This window comes from Scedosporium apiospermum (assembly GCF_000732125.1).
Source record: "Scedosporium apiospermum strain IHEM 14462 chromosome Unknown SEQ_SAPIO_0085, whole genome shotgun sequence".
NCBI classification, from domain to species: domain Eukaryota; kingdom Fungi; phylum Ascomycota; class Sordariomycetes; order Microascales; family Microascaceae; genus Scedosporium; species Scedosporium apiospermum.
In genome coordinates, this window is record NW_015971786.1 from 422,601 (window position 1) to 439,239 (window position 16,639).

At 52.1% G+C, this 16,639-nt stretch overlaps 4 protein-coding genes and 1 pseudogene across 4 annotated transcripts; 2 read left to right on the top strand and 3 right to left on the bottom strand.

Annotated features, from left to right (window-relative positions):
- Positions 1 to 662: 662 nt before the first annotated feature.
- SAPIO_CDS2137 lies at positions 663 to 1,295 on the top strand (annotated as a pseudogene; the record flags this gene model as incomplete).
- A 3,837-nt stretch (positions 1,296 to 5,132) lies between these two features.
- On the top strand, positions 5,133 to 7,019 carry SAPIO_CDS2138 (uncharacterized protein; the record flags this gene model as incomplete). Its single annotated transcript, XM_016785249.1, has 4 exons — positions 5,133 to 5,468; positions 5,542 to 6,627; positions 6,698 to 6,782; positions 6,853 to 7,019. 4 exons carry the CDS (start codon positions 5,133 to 5,135, stop codon positions 7,017 to 7,019), a joined length of 1,674 nt encoding a protein of 557 aa, XP_016645127.1.
- Positions 7,020 to 7,594: 575 nt separating this feature from the next.
- Positions 7,595 to 9,226, bottom strand: SAPIO_CDS2139 (uncharacterized protein; the record flags this gene model as incomplete). The annotated part of the gene is made up of 2 exons (XM_016785250.1): positions 7,595 to 7,796; positions 7,848 to 9,226. The coding sequence occupies 2 exons, from the start codon at positions 9,224 to 9,226 to the stop codon at positions 7,595 to 7,597; spliced, it is 1,581 nt and encodes a 526-aa protein (XP_016645128.1).
- A 1,620-nt stretch (positions 9,227 to 10,846) lies between these two features.
- On the bottom strand, positions 10,847 to 11,768 carry SAPIO_CDS2140 (uncharacterized protein; the record flags this gene model as incomplete). Its single annotated transcript, XM_016785251.1, has 4 exons — positions 10,847 to 10,902; positions 10,982 to 11,287; positions 11,396 to 11,459; positions 11,736 to 11,768. The coding sequence occupies 4 exons, from the start codon at positions 11,766 to 11,768 to the stop codon at positions 10,847 to 10,849; spliced, it is 459 nt and encodes a 152-aa protein (XP_016645129.1).
- Positions 11,769 to 14,127: 2,359 nt separating this feature from the next.
- On the bottom strand, positions 14,128 to 15,570 carry SAPIO_CDS2141 (Mitochondrial distribution and morphology protein 10; the record flags this gene model as incomplete). Its single annotated transcript, XM_016785252.1, has 2 exons — positions 14,128 to 15,398; positions 15,474 to 15,570. The coding sequence occupies 2 exons, from the start codon at positions 15,568 to 15,570 to the stop codon at positions 14,128 to 14,130; spliced, it is 1,368 nt and encodes a 455-aa protein (XP_016645130.1).
- Positions 15,571 to 16,639: the final 1,069 nt, after the last annotated feature.

Below are 16,639 nucleotides of genomic sequence, written 5' to 3' on the forward strand. Positions count from 1 at the left end.
ACCCGGAATAGGAAGGCGGTGTATGCGGCGGAGAAAGATGGCGAGACTCGAGAGCGTCTGAGTAATGGAACGAGGAAATGGAGACCAAGACCGAAATTCGACGTTTGAGAAATGGAATTGCCTGGGCTCCTTTCCCGATTCGGGTTTTGAGTACTTCAATGACATAATTAGAGTGCCGCAGCGACCGGAGGAGCGATGGTGTCTCTCAAACGGAAGTGGCGGCGGAGAGACATGATCACGTGACAATACTATTAGTGAGCAGCACGTGCAATAGCATGTCTGGTCAGCGCCGTCAGAGTGTTGAGGTCCTTAAACCGTTTCGTACCGGAAAATAAAACTACCTAGTTTCCATCACCGTGCGGATTGTAAATCTCAGACTGAACCTCTACACACCCTCGAATCGCCCCCCAACTTTCTTCATCGACAGAAGCTCCATCACGATCGGATTCTTCGAAGAAAGAACAGCATTCTATCTCAAACGCACCTAGCCTATTTTTTCATTAAATCCATTAACCATTTTCCCCAACTATTCCCCGCCGGAGCAGGTTTGCCCGGCACCAACGTTCACGCTGGAGTACTCGACGCCCCCCAAACCGTTTATCCACCACCAAACACGTCACAACGCGACCCCAGATTTAACGGGCGCGGGCGACATCTCTGGCATGCCGGAGACACCAACCACCGCAGCCACCCTTCTGCCCCCACCCGAGGGCATCTTCCGAACGTTCGAGGACTTGCTGAGCTCTGTCCAGCGCTGGGCCAAGGACCATGGCTATGGCATCGTGAAACTTCGCGCCTCCAACTACAGGGACGGCAAGCCGACTAGGTACGACCTCGTATGTGATCGTGGCGGCGTCAAATACAACAGCACGGCGAAGAAGCGAACACCGTCGACGCGCAAGGTTGACTGCCCTTGGCGAGCCAAGGCCGTCTGCGAGGTCCAGCTCGGCCACCAGTGGCGTTTCGCCGTCCAAGAATCTCGTCACAATCATGACGCCCGGCCCCCTTCGGCCGCACCGGGCCAAGAGAACACGCCTCTTGCGCAGTCGATTCGATCGTTCACCAACAAGCTCGACCGACTCATACACGACGTGGGCCAGGGCTTCATGCACATGGGTCAGCGTCTCGACAATGTTGAGAAGCAGCTGATGGATCTGCGGAACCACATGGGCGGATACGAGCCTCGATTCCAAGGCATGGAGTCTAGAATGCAAGCAGTTGAGACTCGAGGCGATATGCAACTAGGGCCTATGGACGACGTCGACGTCGACACTAGAATCTTGGCGAGCATGTAGCCATGAGCCCTAGGCGAGTCGCCTCTTCGCCTTTTTTTCCAACCCGGCCACAAGTCTTTATTGTGTCGACGACCTTCTTTCGTTTCTTCTCTCAATCATTCGGGTATTTCTCTCTGCGACGACGCGAGGGCTGGTTTGTATGTTTCTACTAGGGAGGAAAGGGTCTGGTCTGCTTGTTTTCTTTTTCTTTTCATCTCAGTCGTTTTCAACCTTTTATGTATTTTGCGGCGTCTCGGATGGTTGAGAAATCCCCCCCAGGTGTAACTACACAATTTTACAGAGAGGGCTACCATTGAAGTCTTTCAAATTAGGGAATATCGGATCGCTCCAGGGCTCTGTGTACGTCTTTTGCGGATTCGTTTGGTCTTTCTTTCTTTTTATTTCTCGTTGTCGTTTCGGTCCTTTTGTTTTGCAACTTGGGCGCAGGCAGTCTTTTTTGTACCTACGAGTTAGGGAGGTATCGGTATCGAGGAGTCGGATGACAAGAATGTTACGATACCGCAACAACCCATTGAACGGGTTGTATTTATAAGAAAGCTGCCCTTTGTTGCAACGAAACAGAATCGAGTCCATCCACAGCACCGGTGTAGCATGAAGCTATCGATGGATTCCGTGATAATCATGTGTCCTCGAGGATGGACGTAGTGTGTGCCCTCCATATGAACTGAATGTATGGGCGTGTCAATGATGGAGCTTGGATACGCACAGCTATTTTCCTTCACATCCACGATGGAACTTCATCTCGAAACCGCTATGTGAGTCTGGCACCAATATTGACGATGTTATTACCGATATTGCCTTCGAATGCAACCCAACTTCGGCTGCCCGGTGTGGGGATCCATTTTCTTCAGTGGGGGAAGCCAAGCTTTACGACAGATCACCAACAGATCAATGAGCTTAAGCTCGACCAAATATGGCAATATGGCGGTTTGTGTCGAATAGCAAAACCCCTCAACTCGACCCGCTTTCATCTCAAGATCCCGTTAGTGGCCAACCTTTATTGAGCTGCGTACCCCATTGCCTCTCTTTGTAATCCCCTCCTCAGTCCTCAACCCCCTCTGAGATAAATACGCCCCTTAATAACCTTAATTGCTTTCCTCTTCTCCTCCGTTATGCCAAGGTACTTCAACCTAAACCCACCGGGGCTGAAAAAGAGAGCAAGGTTAAGAGACATCGACTACGACCGTAATGAGTGCGTCGAAGCGATCCGCGACTTTTACCGGTTCCTCGTCAAAGTATACCTCCCGGAATCAGAAGTTATTGAGCCACCAGAGGGCGGCTAGCCCAATATCACCGGCGTATATAAGCAGCATGGCTGGCCCGATTTGGAGAAGTACAGCAAGGAAGAGTGCATGAGGGCTATTCAGAAGGCGCTAGAGGAGAACTACCCTGACCGGGCACACTTGCTCCGCTGGTCCTAAGTGTAACGGGAGCGGAACGGGGCTGGCGAGCGACATCTACAGATTCTCGGAGGTTGGAAATGGAATGTTTCTGCGTAAGTCTGGAACAGAGAGCTTCGGAATGTCGACAAGCGCGGCCTCGATAAGCCATACCCAATCCAGCCGTCGAGACTATAAGACAACAGTCCAAAGATCTATTATACAGTCGGCTCCTTTAGGTAAGAAGCACATTTAGTTAAGAGCAGTAGATTAATTAAGTCCTCGCAACAATCAACCCCCCCTCCCCCCCCTTCGTAGGCCTACACCGAAACGCGAGATAGCTTGGTGCACCTCTTTTGTCCATAGGACCGGAGAACGGACCCGCCCCCAGCTCTCAACCCACTCTTACAGGGCAAACGGAAGGCAGTCAGGAAAAGTGAAGATGGACGACGGGATCCTACGAGCTATGTGTGTATGCTACGGTCCAGTATTACCAAAAGTAATAAGGCAGGAGCGAAAAGGAAAAGCGAGCTAATTATCTGTACGTCTGGCCAACGGACGGTGCAGTTCGGCGCCATGCATGAGGCACGAAGCAGTCACTGCATGCTCCATCCACGACCAACGCCATTCTATTCGATTAGCGGTCTTCTCAACAAGGTCGGGCAGCGGGTTGACTTGGCCTGGCCAGTCCCCAACCCAAAACCCCAACCCAGAAGCGCGGTTACGCAAGCTATGGTGAGTGTGAGAAAGGAAATATCGAGGGATGTGAAGGATTCCGATGGATCGGTTAGACAAGTCGGTTTCTTGGCAATTCGAGTCTCTTCTCCTTGCTCCCAGGAGGTGTCTTGTTTATCCCTCTTGCCCTTTCCCCACTTGCGAGTTTATTTCCATTTCCTGGATAAAGATTCCACGTAGTTTACTGCTTCACCCTTTGTATTCCCTACGAAGTACTGTGCTCTACGCTCCGGCTACGCTCAGGGTTATGCTCTAAGTGGAGTTATTGATGTGGGCTACTGTCGCCTGAGAGAGCAAAACACATCCGGAGGGAGAGGGCGAAGCTAAGATCGCAGATCTTTCCGTCTTCGCTCGAACCCGTTCTTGGTCTGCGTTTGAACGAGGCACCATCGATATTGGAACCTTATTTTCATTCCATCTCTTCGAAGTTCGGGGGAACGAACATGCTCGGTCGATGTGGTCTTTCGGCCCAAACACCGTGAATGGACCTGTCACTTGAGCTAGGCTTTGGATCCCTGCTGGGAGCTCTGACCAGGCCGTCGTGTTTGAGGATGTTGTGAGACACCCTGGACAACCTTTATTTTTCCCTCCTTTTTGGCCGGGTTCTAGCAGGAGGCTCGAGAGTCTAGAGGAGCCTACAATACGACGAAAGAATCTGCCCATCTCGAGGACATTCCCAAGCTCGAGAATCGGTTCTAGACAGAGGATCCTGCATACGATTGAATTAAATACAACTCGCAAGTGCTCTAGGCGCAGAAAGATCAATAATCAATGCATGGACTTCGTAGGATCCACGAAAAGACGGCCTGTGCCAAGCATTAATGATGATTCCTATGATTCTCGTGATTCTCCCAGGGGTAGCGCTGATCTGCGAGGGGCGCCATCCATTGATCACTAAAAGTGCCCCTATTCCTCTTCGGTCTGGGCGCCTGTAATCCCCAGATCTCCGACTCTAACGGTTTCATCGGCACCAGGTGTGTCCGTCTGCGACCCAAAGAAAAAGAAGCAAGCAGCAACCATGTTCTGTCCGATCAAAGAAGCTAATTGACAAGCCGACAGGACACCCCGGCGCTTCCATGCTCAAAGAAGAAGCCCAACGGACAATTGAATGGAGGGCGCGGGCCGAACTTGACGCCGACGTCGCAATCGTCTGTAAGCCTCAAACCGACAAAGCAGGCACGGCGCCTACACAGACACTGCGACCCCAACGCGACCATCGGACGACATATTCTTATTTTATTTTTCCTCTGACAGGGCACGCACCTCCGTGACAGCGACAGTGTCGTTGGGGAAATGTAAGGGGCATCGTAGACAGTGGGACAGCCAGGATGCGGCCTCTAAGCTTGTTTTTTGCGCTGGACCAGGAATGGAAGGTATCGTGAGATGAGGACCCAAGATGTGGAATATATAGTGGATCGTGACTCGTTCCCTTTCCTTCGGGAAGAGCTCTGGTTTGGAGCCCTCAAGCTCAGTTCACTCGTGGCCTCTTCTGAAGTCTCTTACTTTCTTTCTCACACTCCTTCATTCTTTGCTTGCTCTTTGTAAACCTGCTGAGCAGGCCGTTCGTTTCTGGGAAACTCCATTTCGTTTCTGGAAAAACCAAACAGGCCTTTTTTTCTCTTCCTTTCCTTTTGGGCCGGATCGAACACCCTTTTGATTCATCCTCTCCTTAAACAAAATTCAGAAGGCCTGTAGTGATACTCTACTGTGCTGGATACCCACCATGATCTCCAAACTCTCCGTTCTCTTGGCCTATGCCAACGCCGTTGCCCTCGCAGGACCCGCCAAGACTTCCAGGGCCGTTGACCAACTTAACCAGGCCTCCTTTGAAGAGGCACAGCAGCGTGACGAGACCGCCACCCGGGCGTTTTCCGATGTTCAGATCACCACCAGTGACGGACGCTGCCTCTTCGTCGACTTGCTCTCGGGTGACTTCAGGGCAAACCTGACTCCTCTGCAGGTGGCTGCCTGTGGGAGCACTGATGGCCAAGGATGGGATGTCATCACGGCAGGAAAGCATAATAACCAAGCCGGCGCTGCACTCTTGGTCAACACTCTTGTATGTCTTGAGGCCCACTGTCTCTCTGTGATAACCCCAAACATCAACAACGTACTAACATGTTGGAATATAGTCTCAAGCCTGCGTCAGCTTCGACCCGAGGAGGGCTGCTGATTCCCAAGTCCACCTCTTCTCCTGCGGTGGTCGGGCTGATGGAAGCGGCGAGGTATCCAACTCGCAATTGTTCGACTTTGACGGCAGCGCTGGTCCCCTTGCTCTCACCCCACAGAATGCCCAGAACCAGTGCTTGACTGTCAATGGGAATGTTGTTGCCATTGCTGGGTGCGATGCGGCTAATGCAAACCAGGCATTCACTATTGCGGGTGCCGCTGCTAGCGCTGGTGGTAGAAATGTTCAGGAGTATGCGGCAACTGGAGATGACAACAAGGGCAATGCCGGCAACGGCGATGAGGCGGTTGTCGACGATGGACAAGCTGGTAGCGGTAATCAGACCGACAGTGGCAACAACGGTGGAATTGGACGAGGCAACGGCCAAGGTAACGGCCAGGGCAATGGTCGAGGGAATGGCCGCGTCCGTGGAAACGGCAGGGGCCGCGACCGAGGACAAGGAGGAAACCAAGCCACTGACTGCGCTCCCGTCCGTGTGGTGACAGTCACCGAGATTATCGAGGTCTCTGCTCCTACGGCGGCAGACTCTGCCGTCGCCACTGAAACTGATGCCGCCGCGGCTACCGAAACCGCCGTTGCTACCGACTCTGAGGAGGCTCCTGAAACTACAGCTGAGGCTGCCACAACCGCTGATGAGACCGGTGCCGCTTCTACCACTGACGAAGCGGCTGCCGTAACCTCTGCACAAGCCGATGCTACCACTACTGCCGCTGTTGCCCTTGACGACATTCTAACCGTCAACCCTACTGAAGCCGTCCCAGTTTCTCGTGCTGGGGGTACCCTCAACCCCACAGCCGCAGCTGAAGCTCACCAGTTCGACAACACGGCTACCCGTGCCTTCACCGGCGTTCAGATCCGATCCCCCGAGGGCCAGTGCCTCTTCGTGGATCCTACCGCCGGAGACTTCAGGCAGAACCTTATCCCCGTGCAGCTCGTTGAGTGTACGGGTAGTCCTAACGAGAAGTTCGACATCGTTACGGCAGGCAGGCACAACAATGCCAATGGCGCTGCCCTCATCGTTAGCAGCTTGGTAGGTTTTCCTATATATCCCTCCCCCCATTAGAGACTCGTTCAATTTGGACTAACTCAAGACAATGTAGATGAATGGCTGTATCAGCTTCGATGGGCGAAGGCAGGCCGGCGACACTGTCACCATCTTTTCCTGCGGAGGCCGAGCCTCTGGAGGTAACGCTCCCCACATAACTCGTGTTCCCGAAACTCTCCCTGGATATCGTTTGCTAACGTACTTGAACAGAGGGTGAAACCAACTCTGGTCAGCTCGTCCCTTTCAACGGCCAGACGGAGCTCGCCTTCGCTCCCGTAAGCGAGAACGGCCGGATCTGCCTCGTGGATGGTGCGGGTCGCGTTGACTCTGCTGCCTGCACTGGGGATAACTCCCAGGTGTTTACTATCGTTGCTTAAATCTTCCCAGTCGCTGAGTGCAGCGCTTGAATGTCTGCCCATGCGGGCATCACAACTTCTCTTCTACTTGTATTATATTACTTATGGACAAATGAAAAAGGCCTCGAGAAACCGAGCTGTTGAACTACAAGTATACCTTGAACGAAACGTAGAGTACATACAAAGCGATGCCATAGACTACTCTTTATTCGCCCAAGACTGGATCGAACTTGTCACTGGAGGGTAAAAGTATGTTGATGCCACTTGCCGAATTCCATTGAAACGAATAGAGTCCCTTTAAACGTAACCGAATCAAACCACTTGACTCCTTCAAACGAGACGAAAAGGTATTCCCTCTTTAAATAAGCAAGAAAACTGAGCTTCCAGGTATCATTGATGTTTAAACTCCGCGCTGAATAATATCGGATGCAAATAGAAAGGAAAAGTGAGAAGAAAACGAAAAAGAAACCTCCAAAGGAGAAAAGCCTCGAGAAGAACAAGTGCAAAAACCCGAAACTTGAAAGAGAAAAACAGAAGGAAGTAATGAAAAACAAAAATGAAAGAAAAAAAAAAGAAAAAAAAAAAAAGAAAAAGAACTAGACCCAGTAGTGGGACTCATGCTGCTTCTCCGCTCCCTGAGAGCTCTCTTCGACCTCCTCGGTATCGTCGTCGTCGGTAAGGCGTCTGCGCTTGGGAGCAGAAGGACTCTCGTCGTTGTTGGTAAAGGGCCCGCGCTCGGGAGCAGAGGGACTCTCGCCAATCTCATCGGATTCGTCACGGGACCTCTTCTGGCCACGGCTGCTGCTCTGGGTACGGTTCTCATTCTATTTGAACCGGCCGCGGACACACGAGGGCGTCGAGAATAGTGGGCTCGGCCTAGGCTTGGGGTAGGGAGTTTGTTGTCGCAGAAGCACAGGACCGGTGTAGCCGTGGTTGCGAATCTGCTGGCGAATCCTCGACGATACCACAGCGGGAGCGGGCTCGGGAGTAGGCGCATCTTCGGTATCCTCGTCCTCGGAATCCTCACTCTCATCGGAATTCTCCACCAACCGTTCGCCGAGGTCCTCAACCTCTTCGTCAAATTCGATCGACGGCAGCGGAATGTCACAGTCCTTGGGTTGGATGACCGATGTGGCCCTAAACTCCTCCTCGCTGATTTCTTCTGGATCGGAATCGGAGGGAGGGTAGTCGCCATGGTCGTCATCGACGTCCTCATCGTCGTCGCTGTACTCGGTCGAGGGGGTGGTGGGGGTGGTCGGGAACGGCGGGTCGAACAGGAGCCGGGGGTCTACTCCCTGTCGCCGATAGGCAGGGTCCTCGGAGTCATCGCGAACCGTGGAAGAAGAGGGGATTTGCTGGTGAGCAGTGGGCTCACCAGCATCGTCCTCCTCCTCTTCGACCTCAGGTGTCTGAGCAGCCCAGGACTTCTCACGCAACTCCTCAGGAGTGCGCGACAGAACGTTGCGAGGGTTGGCAGCGTTCAAAGCCGCGAGGAGACCTTCGCGGAGCTCGACCGGGACATCTACCGCGTTGTCCTGATCGAACTCCAGATCGTCCTTGTCCTCGTCGTCATGGTTGGCGAGCTCTGGGACGCGGCGGCCCGGGAACTGATCGGGCTCTACAGCCCGCAGAAGCCCACCAACGCGGATCGAAAGATCCACGTTCATAAAAGCCGCCAGGTAGCGTACAAATTTGACGCATAGCTGGCACGGAGACCTGGTGATGTGGATCTCCAGGCGCGGCTCATTGCCCACGCCCCAGTCGTGGCGCCTGACCTTTTCAAGGTCGTACAGGCTGACCTCGTCGAACTCCTCCGGGAGCTGGCCAATTCTGGCCAGAAGAGTCGACACCGCAAAAGCGGCCAGCTTTTTCTCGCAGTGCGAGCAATGCCACCTCCCGGCGTGGCCGCGGCTCTTCGGTCCGTCGAAGATGCTGCCGACACTCAGGCCCATGATCTTGGCCAGGTGCTTGACGTTTTTGACCCACTCCGGTCCGAGAACCATTTCGGTATCTTCGGGGTGGCCAACCCCACCGGAGAAGGTCGCGGCCATGAGTTGCTCCTCGCCGCCCTGCTGATAAGCAAGGACGCCAGCAACCCGATTGCCGGTCATGTTGACCTTTGGGCCGGCAAACGATCCCTGTAGGACGTAAACGTTGACCCCCGCGGCAGTCCACTGGAATAACATATCGGACATGCCGTTGGCAACGTACGTTCCTACGGAAGGCATCGTGATTTCTCGGAGACTCTAGAGACGGTGATGGGTTAGCACACTTGCTGGACACCACGGATTTCATGGCCGGTTGATCATTGCAACGAACTGACAAACACAGCGATGTCTCTTCAAAATGCCACCCTGATGAACAGGGGCCTTACAGAAGTTCACCCAGCCAGCTGGCTTGGGGATCTCGGTAAGGGTGAGGTGGATATGACAAGTATGAGATAGAATATGAAATAGAAGTATCAAGTAGACATACAAGGCAGAAGCATAATGCCGTGGGTCAGAAGTAGCAGGGGGTATGGGCTGAATGGGAGGAACGAAGAGGAAAGAAATAATAAACACAGCAGACTGGGGATAGGGATGAGGTCTTGAGAACAGGAAGGTACTCTCCTTGTTTGGGGGCAAGGGTGTAGAATGTCTTATTGTTTAAGAGGGAAATGAATAGAGACTCGAGAGGATAGAAAATGTTTCAACATACCTTAATTGGAAGATTGAATGGGGAAGTCGCGAACCACTGGACTCAATTCAAGGTGGTTGATTTTCAATAGGCCGGGCTCAATAGACGTCGAGGGAGGTGCCTGCCGAATCGAGAGAATGGAAAGCCGTCAAATCGAGGTGGGGGACGCGAGTGTCGGTAAGAATGGAGTCGAGTCGATATGATGAAAGAAGAAAGATAAAGGTGGAATAGTGGAAACAGAGAGGAAAGGCGACGTCTGCCTCTTTTCTGGGGGGATCAAGCTGGTGGATAGATAGATGATGGGTAGAGGAAACAGAGAATGAGAAGAGGATGTCTGTTTCTGGTGGCTTTGATCAGGATGGGGATAAGGATGGAATAAAAGATGTGTGGAAGAACCAGAAGAGAAGAGGAGGGTATCTGATTCCTGTCGGCTTGCTCAAGTTAAGGATGGAATGAATTAAGAGAATAGAAAACCAGAAAAGAAGAAAGTGTCAAGGCTGAGATAGATAATTGGATTCAAGAGATGTGATAATGGTGTCAGGGAAGAGGGAGGATGTGAAAAAAGTTGATGTGGTACCAGTTTTCAGAGAGGATGTGAAGTCAGATGGAACTGGTGAGCTTGAAAGAAGAAAGAAGTCGATAAGAGGAAGAGAGGCATCTGGGATCTGGGAATTATGATGTTAGAAACTGGATCTAGGTCTGGAGGTAAGGGGAAGGAAGGAAGGAGGCTTCTGCTCACCACAAACCGAGGTTGGACTCGTGAGGCTTCACTTACACTGGGAGCACGACAGTAACTGGGACCTGGTGACCCCTACCACTTCTGTGAGCTGGTGATGGCCTGGGAAAGAACCGAAGGCCTTTGGCTGGAGCAGGACTAGGGGGATCTAACATGCACACCTGGGACAATGTCGAGTCTCATACAGGATCATTTCACCTCAAACGAGGGCTCGATACATTCCCTAGATGGAAACTTTCTAGACAAGAGGGTCACTTCAAGTTGAGTCAAGTCCAAGCTACAAGCATTTACTGTGTAAAGATCGAGGTATGTGAACGTGTCTTATGACGGCATGAAAATGCTAACCTGCCAACCTTTTAAAAACCGTGTACGCCATCCTCGATATAAGTGACCCGATGCCATGGTAGCAAATCAATATGAACATGACATGAACCTTTTACTCGTCATCATCCTCATCCTCCTCATCGGCCTCAGCGACGGTTTGCGCAATACCTAATTATCAATGTTAGTCAATGTACCAATTGGAATGATGTCTGAACTAAGAGAAGGATTGGATATAGAGGAAACATACGGTCAAGATCACGCTGGCCGGCCTGGGTAATCCTGCGTCCACCCTTCTCCTCATCCTGCTCAACGACACCAATCTTCTCGAGGGCCTGGAGGATCTTGCGGTCGACGCTGCCGGAGGCATCGACGTGCCTGGAGGGGCGAACACCCCTGTTCTTGGCGGAACCGTGGACCTTTCGGAGACGGCCAACACCGACGGTCTTGCGGAGGTAGACGTGGCGGGCGACGGAGGCGGCACGAACGTAGAACCAGTCGATATCCTGGGGAGGAAGCTCCTTGGCAGGGCCAGTCTTGACGAGCTCAACCCATCCTGTTCAAACTGATTAGCCACAGATACTTTCACAGAAACCTTGCCGAAGAGACAGGGATCTGGTTCTCGGCAGATAGGCAGGGAATAAAAGGAAGGGGGGGAACAAACCGGGAATGGGGAGCTTGCCCTGGCGCTTCAGGAAAGCCGCGTAGGCATTGATGAACTTTTGCGCCTGGAGACAAGGGAAACCCACTGAATTAGCATTATTCCGTCATCAGAAGTCTTTCGACTCCCTCACGCCTGCTCCTGATCCTGAGAGAAGAGATTGCGACATCTTTCTTGCTTTCTCAGCGCAGAGATATGGCACATCCCCCGTGGTTGATTGGGCCTATGCCATCGAGTTCGACTCAAGAAGTCGGTCGAGGCAAATGGCCAAGGGGCAGCCCATATATATTTTTTCTTTGTGTCCGGAGCGAACTAGCCGGAAGGATAATTCAGGTTAACCTACTTCGACGTCGCGAACAGAAACTCCGCCAGGCATGTTTGCGGTATTGATCTGGAAAGTTGGTTGGGTGATGGGTGGGTTGTTGGATTGGCGATGTTGAATTTCACAGATGAAGTCGAAGTTGAAGTTCTCAAAAAAATATTAAAGTGGTGTTGTATGTCCTGGCGGGGCTAGCGCTAGGGCTTGGGTCAGGCTCAATCCGTCTGAATGTGGAAATGCTTAGTCACCACATTTTTTTTCACTGTGCGGAGTATGTATATTATTGTCAACACTGTTACTATTTTGAACTCAGACATCAAGTCTCATTTGACATTCTCTTCAAACCCCTGCGATCCTAGTAACTTTGCCCTCCTTTGCATATCTAAAACGACGTCCGACCTGACCTCAGAGAACTCGATTGAATTTCCCACCCTTGCAATTTGAACGAGGAGCTTGAGAGCAGCGAACCCCTTCTCTTCTAGATGTAATATTGTCGTGTCAGTTACACCTTTGTCTGGTGGGCTCTCGTCTCCTTACCTCCATCGAGCTTTCACAGTGTTACCCAGGCCCGTGGGCTGGTAGCTAGTTGACATTGCCTGAGCTTACTTTTCCAAAAGCCGTTCGGCGAGTTCGAGTAAACGTTGCCAATCGCCATCCATAGAATCCTGCGCTGGTGTTTCAAGACTCGACTCCGTATCCCACTGTTCCCAGATTCTCTTTGAATGAGGTTCTTTTCGATTTCTAACCAGCCCTAAAACTAGTACGATGAATGCTAGGAGAACGATGGAGAGGAACAACAACACGCCTCCGAATTGGTAGATCGCAGGTATACGGGCAACCACTCGCCTCCCTTCAGAAACCTTGCTCAGTTCGCGGGAAATAAATCGGCGGAAAGGACGTAGAGAATGAACATTGACATAGGGAGGAGGCGGAAGAGTAATCTTCGCGGTTTCTTCGCAACTGGAAGTCGCCTCGCCTCCTTTCTAGAAGGCGATTTCATATTAGCAACATTTCTTACCAACGGGAGGGGACTGGGAGGAGGGGAATCTTGCCAACTGTTCTTGACACTGCTCAATGTAGTCCTTCAGTGCAGTCCACTCAGCTAGTTCGAGCGCCTTTCTAGATATCTCTTGGCCATTGAACCCTGGAAGCAGGGCTACTATTGCGACGACCGTGTTGATAACTGCAAAAATCCATCCTGTTGCCGCCAGGTAGTGATCCGAGATCCAATTACGGAGTCGATCCGCAAAGATATCCGCCTTTTGCGGTAGAGATATGGAGGGTGGACTTGGTGTGGATGCTTGGGTCGCTGCGTTTGGCGGCCTCGCAAGTGGTCTTGCAGTAGTCGTGGCCATCGAATAATATAGAAAGGAGGGGGTTGTAATGATCGTCGGCTATGTAACTCTAAAACCAAAGGACTAGATAGACAATGCTGAAGCTAATTACTCGTACCAAACAGTAACTTCGCTCAAAGACCCCAGCACAACCAGCTTCGGTTGATGTCGCGATGCTCCAGGCGCAGACACCACTGCTCAATTGAGACACCACTCCGTAGGTGTAAAGACAAAAAAAGAAGAAACAGCAGACCTCTGTTGATATTGGAGGGAAGTTCTACTCTCTACAAACTCTGCAGACACTGCAAACGCGCCGCGTTTTTATAGACGATGTGAAATCTCCGGCCCTCTCCGGCCCTCTCCGGCCCATATCTGGGGCCCCGTCCCGGGCTCCCTCTGACCAACCAGGAGGGGTCTCCGACCCCCCTCATACCCCCCTTCGTTACACGAATGTCCGGCCCCCTTTGGGGCAGTGGCTTCCGCCCCCATACAAAATCGAGGTACCCTCTCACGACAAACAAAGAGCTCCAGTACCGCTGGGGCGTGGGGCGCTCTTTTCTAAGAAACAATGCTAAGGAGAGCAGAGAAAAGAGCTTGTCCAACGCCCAAGTGGAAAGAGAGTACAATTCTACTTCGTAGGGGGGATGCCCTGTGTAACCGACGACGTAATGCGGCGCCCCTCGTGCCTGGGTCCCAGCGTTGAAAAGGTGGCCAGTAGTCAATGACGCCCTGGAGCCTTGCCATCTTCCATCCGCAAGAAGGGGGGATATTGTGATTTGCGCCATGCCGTATTAATTCCGAGTTGAGAACCTCTCGAACAAAGTAAGAAGAGATCTCAATGCCACGCCGAGGGCCAACTCCAATTACGTGGAATAAGATGGGATTGTTCACATCACCAAAGCACCTTAGTAGTACTGAATCGCCAATAGTATTCCAGTTATACATGGCATACAAACCATCCTTCTATGCGCCTAGATGAAGCCTTGCCTCTAACCCATCTCTGCAAAGCTGAATCCCAATCGCTCTGCCTCTACTCATAATACAAGGGGTGTGTATGGCTTACCCTCTCCTCTCTCCCCCCCTCAAGACGAATACTGAATCTCCAACCCAAGCGTCCTAAACGGTTGATCCGGGTTCCGCAAATCAATCCCACTCCCAACACTATACAGCAGCGACTTCACCCTCCCCTCCCACAGTATCCCTATTCTATTCTGTCCGAACCTCGCCTTAATCACCCCATTATACTCATCATCATCGTCCTCCTTCTTCTTCTCCGGCACGCTCTTCTTCTTCCTCGGTAAACTCCTCCTCTTGGGCACAGTCTTCTTCTCAACTACTTGCGGCGCCTTTGCCCCCGGCTCATCAAGCCTCCACTCCAGCTTAGCCTGCAAACTCCTACTCCACGCCTTGGCTACAGCAGGGTCAAGGGTACTCGCAAGAGCGGCCACCTCCTCCTGCACGGCCGTCGTCGTCGTCACATCTTCTTCCACATGCCTTAGGAACTCCTTGCGCCAAAGCTCCACGCCCACGGACCAGTTGCTCTCGTAGCTATACACATTGAAATCCAACATCGTCGCGAGGCTGCAGTGCCGGCCCGCCATGACCGAGTAGCTCGCGCGGATGCTGCCCATCAAGGGATTTAGCGTCAGCGTCGCCGTCAGCGGCGTACCCCTGTACGAGGGAAGCGTAGCGAAGCGCAGACCGCAGCTGATGCCTCCGGATTTATTCAGTGTGCCGTAGTATATCTCCCCGCCGGCCGTGAACCGGCCGTATATACGCTCTCGATCCGCACCGTTCCCGTTACTCGCGGGTTCGGGGGAACCGTTCTGGTGTGGCTCCTTCGCGTCTCCGCCAAAGTTGTACACGCCCCTCAGCCCCAATAACCCGCCGTCCGAAGACGCCAGGCCTTCGACGGCATATTTCCCCACGTCGTACTGCGCAAGACCGAGGAGCGAACCGCCATTCCTAAGCGCCTTCGAGGATACGGCGCGGAGTTGAAGCTGCAAACCCGAAGAAAACCTCTTCACCACGAGCGCTTCCAATAACGACTGAGGCAAATATAACCTCCCGTACAGCAACGACGGTCCGTCTTTGACAATGGGTTGTATCGCCTGAACGGGGTCGCGTCGATGGAGCTGTCGTAGGGTTCTATACCCGCGGCATAGACTCGGGAGCGAGAGGGATTCTGACTGCGGCGTGAATTGGTCCTTAAGAGGGACGGAGGAGTAGAGGTAGGAGACGGAGCCGTCGACGATTCCGACTGAGCCGAGCTGGTATGATGTCGCGAAGTGGGGGGTGGCGAGAGAGGAGAGGTTTAGGCGGAGGCCTTGCGGTGTGGAGAAGCAGAGGAGTTCTGTTCCAATGCGATGCCAGTCAGAGATCCTCCTTTTAAAAAAGAGGTTTCACGAAAAGGAAGGTGTCGACATACCATGTGCAGTTGAATTTAAGGTCGAGTACGAATTGTCCTGGCTCCACCCCGTCGCATCGTAGAAGGCGTTCTGGACATAGACCATAAACTCCCTCATGGTGTCTGGATTACGGGCCTCACGTCGAGACCTCCGCCTTCGTTGCTATAATGACATGCGTAAATTTCCTGTTCATTAGAGCTGTTCAATGCTTCGCAATTGATGTCGCAGGTCGCCTAGGTCAAAGACACGAGAGGTTCAATGCAATGGATCGGAGTCGGTTGATATTCGGGAGAAACAACGGACATTGACACCAGCCAGACTGGAGCCTAACATCGCCCCACGATCTTTCTTTAGATTGGGACTGGTGAGAAATCCCTTTATCGGACTGATGGCTCCGACACACACAATGCTGCTGGTATTTTTAAGATTATGATTGATTAGTTCATCCTTGACTCAATCCCTTATGAACTGCCTTGCGCGACATCCTACAAGTACTTGGAAAAAGTGCCTGACCTTCGGTGATGAAGCACTTCGAAGACATGGAAACACAGATTTAAACGGTCGGGAACAGCCCTTTCAGCCGTTCTCTATTGCCGAATAAACATCAATTCTAAAATTCTCCGAGATTGTCACACAGCAAACACATCCATTCTCTTCTTACCTGCCAAATCGTACAAAGTAGAGTAGCACGGAGTGAAGGCAGCAGCATTCGGCAGGAGGGAGCAATTTCTTCTCCAAACCAGTAGACCGACCCCGTTTTATAAGCCTGCAGGGGTTCCATCAGTCGTGTGACGCCAGAATGACCAGTCGCTAGCTCCTGCCCGCGCACGAGGGGAACATCGTGAACTGGAGCTAGGTGTTTTGAGACGCCCAACTGACCAGGGTTCTCCCACTCCAACGTAAATCTACAGCACGATGTCGCCATTTTCCCGCTATTGGAAAAAAAGTCTAAAATGACAGCCAGCGCTTGGATCACGCAGCCTAACCACTTCGAAACGTTCGTGGGAGATATTTGAGGGGTTTATTTTAACTCGTTCAACAAGAGAAAAAAAGGGGGACAGAAAAGAAAAGAGGAGCTCTCATAATATATTAGTGTAGTGTACTGGCGTGGGGGGTGGGAAGGAGACTACCTGCCCCTCCCTCCCTCCTCTGGTGCTCAAAAAAAACTTGCGCCACTTTCTTTGGT